The sequence below is a fragment of the Trachypithecus francoisi genome, unplaced genomic scaffold (genome assembly GCF_009764315.1).
Source record: "Trachypithecus francoisi isolate TF-2019V2 unplaced genomic scaffold, Tfra_2.0 Lachesis_group3, whole genome shotgun sequence".
In the NCBI taxonomy this organism is placed as follows: Eukaryota; Metazoa; Chordata; class Mammalia; order Primates; family Cercopithecidae; genus Trachypithecus; species Trachypithecus francoisi.
In genome coordinates, this window is record NW_022681468.1 from 44155437 (window position 1) to 44167519 (window position 12083).

Below are 12083 nucleotides of genomic sequence, written 5' to 3' on the forward strand. Positions count from 1 at the left end.
TCAAGTTCATTTTCCTAAAATTTTCTTGTTCTACACAGTGAAAAGAAAGGCACAATGAATTTTGTTTTTTCCCTATAAAGAAGCAAGTCAAATATAAGATGCATTTTTTAAATAAAGAAAGACAAAAGAGATATGACATGGCTTAGTATTACTTATAATATTGTTCAAAAACAGGAAATGAAACAATTAAGTCCTTGCAAATAATTTATGTTTTTGCCATGATATATAATAGGAATTTCAAACAGGTATAATTGTAACTGCCACATTTTTTATCACTATGATTTGCTGAGAAGTGACAGCAATATCACTCACTCCCCTCCTTTGTTTAAGACCTGTACTGTCAGTATATTCAACCTTCTCCCATCCCCAACCCAGTCTTGCGTATCCCCAGAAATTTACCCTTTACTCCTCCTTAAGAGCATCTCAATCTCAGACCTGTCTTAGCCTATCTCACACCCTCAAAGAATGCAAGGGTTATATCTGGTGCTTCATATGGTTCACAGAACAGTGCTTTCACATGGGTAATCAATAAACATTGGCTGAGTAGTTTCTATTCTATTACTGCTACATTTCTGCCTAATTTGTAAGTGTCTTGAAGGCAAGGACTACATTTATTTTACTTGCCACTACAGCTTAATAAATATTTACTGAATTAATAAATGAATGGACACAATGTAAAATGCTTTTTCTTACCTACTATAGTCTCCAGTCAAAAATTCTGCAATAGCAGCAGGAAACTCTGTTTTAATAATTAAAAGATAAGATGACATAGCTGCAAAAGAATAAAAAGTGTTCCTGTTAGAATTCCATGATTTTTAACCATTTAAAGAATAAACCATCTAGGAACACAGATGTCCATTAGAGCTATGACAACATATGAAAGATGAACGTATAACACATTATACCAAAGAGATACACACACACACACACACACACACACACACACACACACACGAATAAAGATAAGTAACTGTAGATAAGAATAATTAAGTACATTAAGTATCTTTTGTTTATCCAAGTCCAAAGCAAACTAGGTAAGAGAAAGGGTCTTGATTTCAGGCTACTTTTAAATGAAATTTTGTACAAAGTTTTACAAAAACTCTCTTATATGTTATCACCCCTTTTAAGGCATTTAAGGTTAGTTTAGCAACAACTGACATAGACACAGAAGTTTAATAGGTATGACTAGTAACTGGATTATTTGTTCCTTCTTACTAGAGAAAGATGCCTCCCCACAACAGAGAAGTCTCATTCCCTCTGTCCCTTTCTTTGCCTCTCTACTACCCACCCCTGCATTATGAACACATAATTATAGGATAAAAATAATAATAATAATAATAATTCATTTTAAATGTAAATGAATTACATTTAAAATCAGTCTCTAAAAAGAGAAAGTTCAATAGAAACCATTAAGTATATTAAAAAGACAAAAGTTCCAACTTTTATTCCATTTTATTAACAGGGTTCATCTATATTATACAATCATAACCTTAAGCCAGCATTATTTCTCACATTTAATCTGAGTCTGAGAAATAACTAGCTTTTGTAGCACTTTAATAATGATCCTAATTCTGATGTAGCTATAAAAAAATCTATAAAAATACTAGGAAAAGTTTTAATATGGTTATAGAATACAGAACTCATTCATATGTAAATACTTGAGTTTAAGCTTAAATACTTAAATATATAGAAACTCAGACGATTTGCAGTCAGAAGTTCAATTTAACAGAGTAAGAGTCTCTTTCCCCACAGAGATTATGTTTGTGTGTGTTGGGAGCCGGGGGCAAAAAGAAAATGCCCATGAAGAATAGAGTGTTTGGGAGGCCAAGGCAGGTGGATCACGAGGTCAGGCATTCAAGACCAGCCTGGCCAACATGGTGAAACCCTGTCTCTACTAAAAATACAAAAATTAGCCAGGCATGGTGGCACGCGCCTGTAGTCCCAGCTAACGTGGGAGGATAAGGCAGGAGAATCGCTTGAAACTGGAAGGCAGAGGTTGCAGTGAGTCGAGACTGCGCCACTGCACTCCAGTCCGGGTGAAAGAGCAAAATTCCATCTCAAAAAAAAAAAAAAAAAGAATAAAGAGTATACTTTGTGTGCACATTAATTTTATTACTTATTTATATTTCAGGAAACATTTCACTTTCTCCTTACAAAACTTACAAAAACTAAGAACAAAAATGAATGCCAAGTTTCAGTGACAAAAATCTGGGGAAAAATTGATTAAAAGGCTCAAATAGTTTAAGAAGAATGTATATTTCTCAATCAACATTATTTGAAAGGAGCTGAATATCATGATTATAATGATATGTGACCATTTAACTTGAGAAAAAAAAGGATACATGCTAGTTTGTGTGTAAATTTGTATGTAGATAGATAATACTACAAACATACACACTCAATTTTTTTTAGTAAAACAACATGTATTTATGGCGAAGTAAAATTTAGAACAGTTAAATAATCACTTCTTTGTGATGAAAATATACATATACATATTTTTTCAGTTTACAATGATTTCTTTTTCCCTAGCAGAAGTATAGCTATGTCTCAGTGAGTTGACTAAAACCCACTGAGACATTTCTGCAAAATCTTTTAGTTATGGGGTATTACAACTGATTGTATGTGAAAATGTGTTCTGTATTGTTCATATTATCATAAGGAAAAATGCTATCAATTTGGCACAGAACAGAAGGAAGGTTTAGATTAACTTTCTCCATTCAAGGATTTGGAGTTTTTATAATATTTTACCGATTCCAAAGAACTCTACACATACAGTGCAAAGATAAAAATTGTGAATTGAATTTTCTGAAACTGGCCTAGACTTACTTAAATATATCTTGTGAGAGAGACAGAGAGAACAGAAAAAAAGACAAAATACCTTGAAAACAAGGAAAGCCGACTTCCTATAAAATGTAATTTATTATCTGCCCATCTTTCTTTCTTGCTTGGATTAACCCAACACCACATGCATTTCTGAAGTTTCAGACATTCATCTCTTTCAGTAATTTTCTATTATTTCTTTTGGACCTTTAGCTGTAGAAAGCTTCAGTGAATATGAGATCCTATTTCTTTCTAATATAATATCTGTCATTCTTTCCAGAATTTCTATTAGCCTCTGGCTAATCATTTGATCACTTTTATCCTCTGTTGTACCCTTAACTCTTTCATTTTCAAATGGGAGTACTATTTCATTAGATTCTAGTCTGAAGAATCATGTATATTTTAAGAAATATGAACTCACCAAACATATGTTTCTCTCTCAAAGAAGACCTCACATACAAGATACAAATATAATAAAACATACAAAACATTGTTTCTTTTCTAGAAAATGTTAGTATATATTTTAAGAGCTACACAACCACAGAGCTTACTATAGGGGAAAACCCACACAGTTTAAGCCAGTAAAACAAAGACCACTACCATTCTACTCACTATGAAAATTATTTTTTTCTTAATCACAAGTAAACTTTCATGTAAGAACTAGCACTTTAACACATTATATTATATATAATACAGAGAAGAAACAAAAAGATTACTAAATACAATTAAGTTAGGAAATACATCTTAATTAAATTCATACAAAAGAACATCAGCTCAATAAAATGAACTGGAAATGTTTTAAAGATATACTATTGATAGGAATGCTCATATTGCTTTTGTTTTTAACTAAAAGGTTTACTAGATCAAATAGCTGGCTGCCACACTTTTTGTCTCATGTCTTTTATAAATGGCATAAGAAAGTGTTTAAGCACATATCTTTCAGATCAGTCATAAGGAAAAATTTGTAAATGATTTTGGGTGACATCGACACATAGTATAGATTCCTAAAACAAGACACACCATGTTCTACTCTCAGTTAATAGCCGCAACTGGGTCATCCACAAGAGCCATGCATATAGTTAAGTGACCCCAAACCACCAAAGCCAAAATCAGTGACAGAAGATATACCTTGATGTCAGGTATTCAGCCATTATAAATCACTTAGTTTTACCATATTAACTAAACAGGTATTCTTTTCTACTTAATTTTAAACGTAACTAATAGAACTCATTTAATAGAAACTTCTCTGGAAAAAAATAAAACATCTGTCAACTGAAAACACAGAAGTTGAAAGCATTTTAAAAAAAAAACATGGAGAAGTAACATTAATATTAAAAAAGGACTAAAATGGGGTAAAATCTGATTAGGTAATTGCAAGTTGCAAGGTGTTAATATCTGTTGATCTAACCAGAAGTTGAAAGCATTTTAAAAAAAAAATATGGAGAAGCAACAGTAATATTAAAAAATGACTAAAATGGGGCAAAATCTGATTAGGTAATAGCAAGTTGCAAGGTGTTAATATCTGTTGATCTAACCATAAAGAGAAATACATGAATTGGGCCCAGGAGGTTGAGAGGAGAGATGTTAGAAACAGAAACGGGAAAGGAACTCTGGGCAGTAATCCATGAGAACAGCGAACATCTTTGTTTTTCAGATGTCTACTGTATGCTTGGTAGTATTCTACACAAGTTATTTCCTCACTTAATCTTTATACAAACCTGTGAGGTACATATTACTTATTTCACAGAATATAAGGAGGTACAAAGAAGTAACTTGCCCAAGCTAGTGATGGTGGAAACAGCCAGTCTGGGCTGAGAAACTTGTTCTATTAACTAGTGTGCCATGAGAAAGTGCAGGAGCAAAGTGAAAAAGTAAACAAAACAAAGACAAATAAGGAAAGTCTACCAGAAGGACCACTCTTCAGAATTATTTTTCTTTTTTAAATCAGTATTTAAACAAACTACTTCTGAATGCTGAGATTAACAGTTAACTTCAAAGGAAATGAATCTCTAACACAGAGAACATTAGTCAGAAGCTTTAGTAATACTTAGAATTTTCATTTCATCTTGAGATATATTTTCAATTCATTTCGTTTTTCAGTATTGTAGCTACTTTGGTGAAGTGATTAGTTCAAAATTCATGGAGTTTCATGATGAGATTCTAGTGCATCTACTGCTATGACTCTACTGTATTTATGGCTGTGATTGTAGTTCTGAAGAGAAAGTTTCCTATTCTCACATATTTGAAATATTAACACTCCATTGAAATCTGAAAAATAAAAATCAGTCTCTGTGCTTCCAAATACTGTATTCTTAGGGATTATTTTTCCCAGCATTCTGAAAATGCTTCCCAAGTTGTCGTTATTAAGCATACAAACTTAAAAAAAAAAACAAACCAACCCTTAATTGGAGTTTGGGCCTAAGACATCATAACAGTTTATGAAGATAAGTATCTTTTTTGTTAAACACGTAAAATATATGTATGAGGACAGAATTACTTGCAGCTATTTTTAAAAGAGAATTAGGTTTTCAGCACTTGGGGGAAGTTCAGTAATTCTTAAAGGATTACTCAGCCCTAAACAAACGGATGTAGTATGGGAAAAAAATAAGTTTGCCTTTCTGTCTCAGAGAGATTCAATTTTATTTCAAACATGTTTTTAGTCATGGATAGTAACTGGTTTATTTTATTCAATGTGTCTTATTAATCTGGTGGTCCCACAAAATATCTAAATGCCACTGAAGTTCTATCTGCACTCAAATAGGACAGAACATATGCATAAATGAAAATCAAAACATATGGGGGAAATGCTCCCCTGTGACCCTAGAAAAAAAGGTATATCTTTGTCTTATCATTTTCAAGATCTTAAATTTGAATAAAAAATTACCAAAATATCTACTGCTCTGAAAATTTTATAATTTTCAATATAAATTACTAAGAAAAATATTTTTTAAAACCTTAAAAAAAGATACATTACCAGCAAATGTTATCAAATGAAGTGCTGGTGAAAAAGACTCTCCAAATTTCCTGTACCTCTCCTATTCTAAGGCAGTGCTTTCCAGAATAGAATTCTAGACACTGTCTCAAGAAAGCTGCAGTTTCACTACAGATAAACTGACCAGCAGATGGCGATGTATCTGCACGCCCTATCCTAGTTTCCCAAGAGACAATACAAACTAGTTCATCTGAAACACTTAGTACTTTTCTACCCTACCAAAAAGTAAATAAATAAAATGCATGAATGAATACACAGGAAGAAAATAAATCCAAGTAGTTGCTAGCATCTAATATTGTGAATTTTTCAAATACTGAGAATTTGAGATTTTTATAATTCTCAACTGAAAATGATCTTATTTATACCTTTATCTTTATGAGATTTTGAAATGGGGTTACTCGAGTCCATAGATTACCAAACTGAGGTGTTAATAAAGGCTGCAAGAGTAAGGTGTGTGGATTCTGTGCCAGACTGAAACATCTGGGTCATTCTAGCAATTTCAGGAGGTTTTCAGTAAGACTACTAATGTTTATGGTTTTCCTTTCACAATACGTAGTAATGATTAAATCTTTAATCTCCTTTAAAGAACTGGGGCTTTGAAGAACTAAAGAAAGCATATGCTATTCATAGTGATCCTTCGTATTTATAAGAGCAAAATAAGAATATAACATCCTCCTAGGAGCTACTCATCTTTCTACATTTTGAATTGGGCAAGGAAGACTTTCTCTGGCTTGACTAAGATGATGATTGGGATGTAGTGTTTGATTTCTAGTGATATTCTAGCCTGCTGAATGGTTCACTTCAGGAGTTCAAATGAATGTGAAACCAACTACTTACCTTAGTTTTTAGGAAAACAATCACATAATACAACACTGTTACAGGAACTATGTGAAAACTACGTTAGAGTTATTTTCTACTACAGTTCTTAATCCTTTATCCTTAGTTGTTAGGCCACCAAATTCAAACTTTCTAAGCCAGAATTGTCCCACCTATAACAGCATTAAATATGAAAACTTCCAGACACCTCTTTTCTCACCTTGGGTCCCAGTAGTAGTGGCTCTCAGCAAATGCTACTCTAGCACCTGAGGAAATGGGCTACAGAGCGTTACCTCTGGCTCTAGCCGATTTTGAGCCTCTTATTCATTAGTATTGGGAGGATATCAGGAATTGCTTTTAAGTAGTAATTTACTATATGGTTCTCAAATTTCCAAAGCCAAGGATTTCTATAACCTTGGAATAAGAGTGTTATATTTAGTGTGTTGCATTTTTTGCATTATAAAATTTAGAGATTTTAATTGAAGACAGTAGATTTTTTTCAATCAATTTGTTAGACCACACTAGTGCCTTCTGACTAATACTTGGTACCTGATTAATCTTGGGGGAGAAAAAAGATTTTCTGTTAAGTTCTAACAGTAGACGCTTTCCTAAAAACTATATGCTTACTTACATATACTGTGGGTTTCTCTTCCCGGTCAATCAACTCTCTTTTTGCTCTTGAAGAAGTACTAAGCCAGGTCACTAGCTTTTCCCTCTCTCCCTTCTTATTCCTTTCTTTCTTCCTATAATAAATGTTATTTACTAAATGTGTACTATGTGCTAAGTACTAGGGATGTAAATAAATGAGCACATTAATTTGATTTATGGAATATGGAAATGTGGGAAATAAACTAGGTCTTTGGTGAAAGACACATGAAACAAATATTGATCAAGGGCCATTCGTGGTCATTTTGCTTTTAAAGGCCTTCCATTTCCATTGTTTTCATGGATTCACCACAAGAATTGTATCTCATGAAAATTGAGAAGTATTTAAATGTTACAAAGAATAAGAGAGTTAAGAAACATTAAGATATTATTTACTTAATCTGAAAATAATATTTTACATATACATATATATATTTTTTTATTTTTTTTTTTGAGACAGTCTCGCTCTGTTGCCCAGGATGGAGTTCAGTGATGAGATCTTGGCTCACTGCAACCTCCGTCTCCTGGGTTTAAATGATTCTCCTGCCTCAGCCACCTGAGTAGCTGGGACTTACAGGCACGCAACCCTGCGCCTGGCTAATTTTTTGTATTTTCAGCAGAGACTGGGTTTCACCATGCTGCCCAGGCTGGTCTCAAACTCCTGAGCTTAGGCAATCCTCCCACTTTGGCCTCCCAAAGTGCTAGGCTTACAGGCGTGAGCCTCCACACCCAGCCTATTTCGATATATTTTTAACCTATTTTAAATAAATGAGATCTAACTCTCCCCAATATTTTGAACTTTTAAATTTTTATATAATTCTAAACTAGAAATCATTCTATGGTCTTTCAAGTTTCTTTTTTTATCGTTTACATAGTATATTCAATTATCTCTTTGAGGCAAAATCTTAGGCTTTTAAGCAGAACTTTAAAAACTGTCTTATTCATTCAACAAATATTACTTATTGAGCTCTTCTCAGAAACTAGGTAAAGTTAGGAAAACACATAGTTCCTGTCCCCAAGGAGTTAGAAAATCTTCAACATTTAATCTTTTCACATTTTTCAAACTTTTACTATATCACAGCAGAAAGAATCAAGGCCAACCGAGCAAGGTTTGAATCCAGGCTTCATTATGGGGTAAATGTGAGCAAGCTATTTATCTCCACTGCACACTGATCTCCTCTCTATAAAATGAAGATAATATCTATATTGAAGAGTCCTTATAATTAAAGTATCTAGTAGAGTGCTAGACCTAAATAGAATCTATTACATTATTTTTCAGTCTTAATTTAAACAACCACTGCAAAAGTCAGATAATTTATACTAACAAATATTCTATTTTTTAAAAAAATGTTATCTGAACTACATTATTTGCAGACAGGCACTTAAGATGTGTAAAAATTCAATCTGATTTACACTTAATATAATCTTTTAAATATCCAATGTATTTCCAATAAAGAAACTAATCAAAATCCATTTTAAAGTAACATTAAATAAGTCATTATATGATTGACTTATTATAATAAAACAGTATATATATCCTTATTTAATATAATGACAAAGGGTATTAAATATCCTCCCAAATAAGTATGTTGTTTATTTGCAAGCACACATGGACCAGAAGTTCCACAGATTCCACAGTATATATCAATCAAGAAACTACTTTTTAAGACTAGGGTTCCTAGACTTTAACATAAGAGGAGGTTCTAAAGCGTAGTCCTAAGAACTGAAGTTCCCTTTTTTGTAGTGACAAAAAATGGCATCCATGAACACTTTAGGGCAATAGTTATTGATTTGTTAAAGATACCTAAGAAAGGGCCAAATCATCTTTTGAACCAAGTATAACCCTCTCATTGAACTTTCCTGTATTAAAATATGTTAATAACCTAAAATAATTAATGTGCCTCCCAATGTGTCAAATTTTGGGGTAAGAAGGGACCCTAAGCTCCCTGCCTCCCACTCTACCTTCCAACAATTTAACAAAGAGGGAACTGAAGCCTAGACAGTGAGAGGGAGGGATTTTCACAAGACATATGGCTACCCAATGGCAGAGACTGGAGTGGATAGAATTCAAGGTATCTGACTTCCAATCCAGTGTTCTGCTCGCAAGAGCAAGCTTCTAATTCTATTATAATAAAGAAATGGTTTATGTACATCTGGCTATGAAAAAAAGACAGAAAAAAACTCTGAAAATATGTATTTGGTTATTACTGACTGGGCACTTAATACACTTTTAACCAATGTGAAGAAAATTATGAGGATATCATTTTTAAAACTAAATAAGCATTGCCAGCTTTTCTAAATTTAAGAGACATTAAAAACTTCTATGACTGCTCTAAATCACCTTCTTTTAAAAAGTTCTAAAATAAGCAAGCAAGCAAACCAACAAACTTAAGAGTTGGAAAAACTCATCATCTATCCACCACCAAATGCAAGAATCCTTTCTAGAATTCTGGCAATTGACCAACCAGCGCTGTTCGAATGTTTTCAGGGCTAAGGAGCATTTTCAAAGGGATGTAGGCCATCCTCATTATCACACAGCTTAGTTACAAGGGTACTCCAAATGAGAAAACCCAAACCAGCTTCTCTGTAGACTTCTATACTTTAGCACCAGTTCTGCCCTCTGGAACAATACTTGAATTAGTCTAGTGTCTTTTTGTGTATTTCGTGTTCAGTCTTTCAAATATTTGAAGCTAGCTGCCAGTCTAGCATTTCCCTTTTCTCAATAAATATATCTAGAATATTTAAAGTACTTAGAAAGAGATCATACAAATCATTTCAGCTCTATTCTGCTCAACAAAAGTTTATCAATTCCCAAGTATTACGCTAGGTGCTGGGAGTACAAAGAGAAATGAGGCATACTTTTCAGCTAAAGGAACTTAACAATGCAGTGGGGTACAGGAGCATATATAGAGAGAACTTAAATCTAGTAACGGCAAGTGCTACAGTACAGCCATCTCCAATAACAAATAAATAAGATTAGAGAACAAGGAAGGAATCAAGGTGAAAGGGACAAAGAATACAACAGTGGGTATTGTGCCAGGGTCACAAATTTGTATCTAAATTGCTGAACTGAACAGTCTACATAAACTGTTCAACAATGGTTCAATGTAACCTAAACAAAATGTGATAGTTCTTAGAACCTATATAGACAGGATAAAGAGGGATTCAAAATATAAAAATATATACCATATTCAGAAACATTATCCATGCACAGTTAAGCAATACTTATTTGCTAAATAAATTATTCTAAAATAGATATTAAAATTAATGACTATAATAAATTCATAAATGAAGAGACTGGTTTTCTTGACTTCTGCTGTGAAGTGTGAAGTAGTGTGTGTTAGGAGAAAATTATTTGGTATGGCATGCAGGAAAGCATTCTTTTTATTCATAACATTTTTTCATGAAAATTCAAAAAATTAAAACAGGATTCCAAAACAAGGCAGCACAATTCACTGTTAATTTTTTCCTTTACAAAAAAAACTATTAAAGATGGAATTTGATTGAACAATACTTATATTTGTTTGAATTTGATTGAACAATACAATACAAATAAAGATGGAATTTGATTGAACAATACAATACAAAACAAAAGTGATATACCTCAGACCTCTTGAGTATGAGAGCTGAAGTTTATTAAAACTGTCATCTTTGAATTAAACTGTTACATGTAAAAAATAAGATTAAAATGTCCTCTGACTATATAATCCTGTACGAGATCCAAAGTGCATGTCAACTTTTTCTGTGTATTTTCCTTTAAGAGCATTTATTTAGCACTCCAGTCAATGATAAAAGAAAAACTAAGATATTGTTCAGCATTAAGTAACTTCTTTACAACATATACACACATGATACCCATATTTTGGATTTAAATGTTTAATACATTTACTCAGTAACTGTCTATAATTAACAGTAGTTTTATTTCTACATAGTTCTCAATATTGAGATCATTTCTAGAATTGGTTATTAATAGGAACAAGATACAGGATAAATGTGAGAATGTTTATTTATCTCAGATTTATTTATGTTTTAAACCACTTGGTCATTTTAAATTGTTGGTTACAAGAGGACATTGTTGTCCATACTTGATTGTCCACAGCCCATGGAACACTAACTAATCCCTCTAAAGTAGTATCTGCCAATAGGGTGATTAGAACAAAAGTAGAGGGAAAATCTTTTAAAATCATCAGGAGAGCTTTTCCAGATTGTATCCTACCTTCACAATCACAGAAAGCCAATGTTTTAGAGGTGTGTTGCAGACCTAATAACACAATTGCAATCAGGATTTAGCTGGAACTGAATTTAGAAGCTACTGTCGCAAGTGCTGCTAAAAAGGATCCAAAAAAAAAAAAAAAAAAAAAAACAGAGTTAAGAGGTCAACATGCAGGCTTCTGAAGATACCTATGTCTACAGAAGTTCCCAGCTAGATCTGTAGTAAGACAGCAATTCAAAGGAAGGACATTATTGCCATCACATTTATGCATAAACAATGCACTTTCAATTGCTTACCTCCAATATTCTGAATTATTATGGTGCCTGCCACCACCACCTGTAAAAAAACAAAAATATTCAATAGAAAGGGAAATAATATAAAAGAATCAGTATTTTATTATAATCCAGTAACTATTACTAAAAAAGCAGAGGCAGAAGTTGTAAGTGAAGAGAAACTAAAAAGAAATTTGCCAGTCATTTGAAATACATAAAATTAATAATCATCACATTAAAAAATATTTCTTTAACAGTTCCATAGTTACTATAAATAAGTTTTTGAAATTTTTCTTGGCAGTCATTTTTAAATAGTTATAAGTGT

General features: G+C 32.6%; 1 protein-coding gene across 3 annotated transcripts in view; it reads right to left on the reverse strand.

Annotated features, from left to right (window-relative positions):
• The window catches only part of SLC38A6 (solute carrier family 38 member 6), a 65441-nt gene that overhangs the window by 21470 nt on the left and 31888 nt on the right, over positions 1-12083 (reverse strand). For all 3 annotated transcript variants that reach the window (XM_033187822.1, XM_033187824.1, XM_033187823.1), the window contains exons 5-6: positions 11783-11822; positions 694-772 (exon numbers count right to left, since the gene is read on the reverse strand). In XM_033187822.1, coding sequence (XP_033043713.1) covers positions 694-772; positions 11783-11822 — 119 coding nt within the window. The remainder of the gene's footprint in view (positions 1-693; positions 773-11782; positions 11823-12083) is intronic.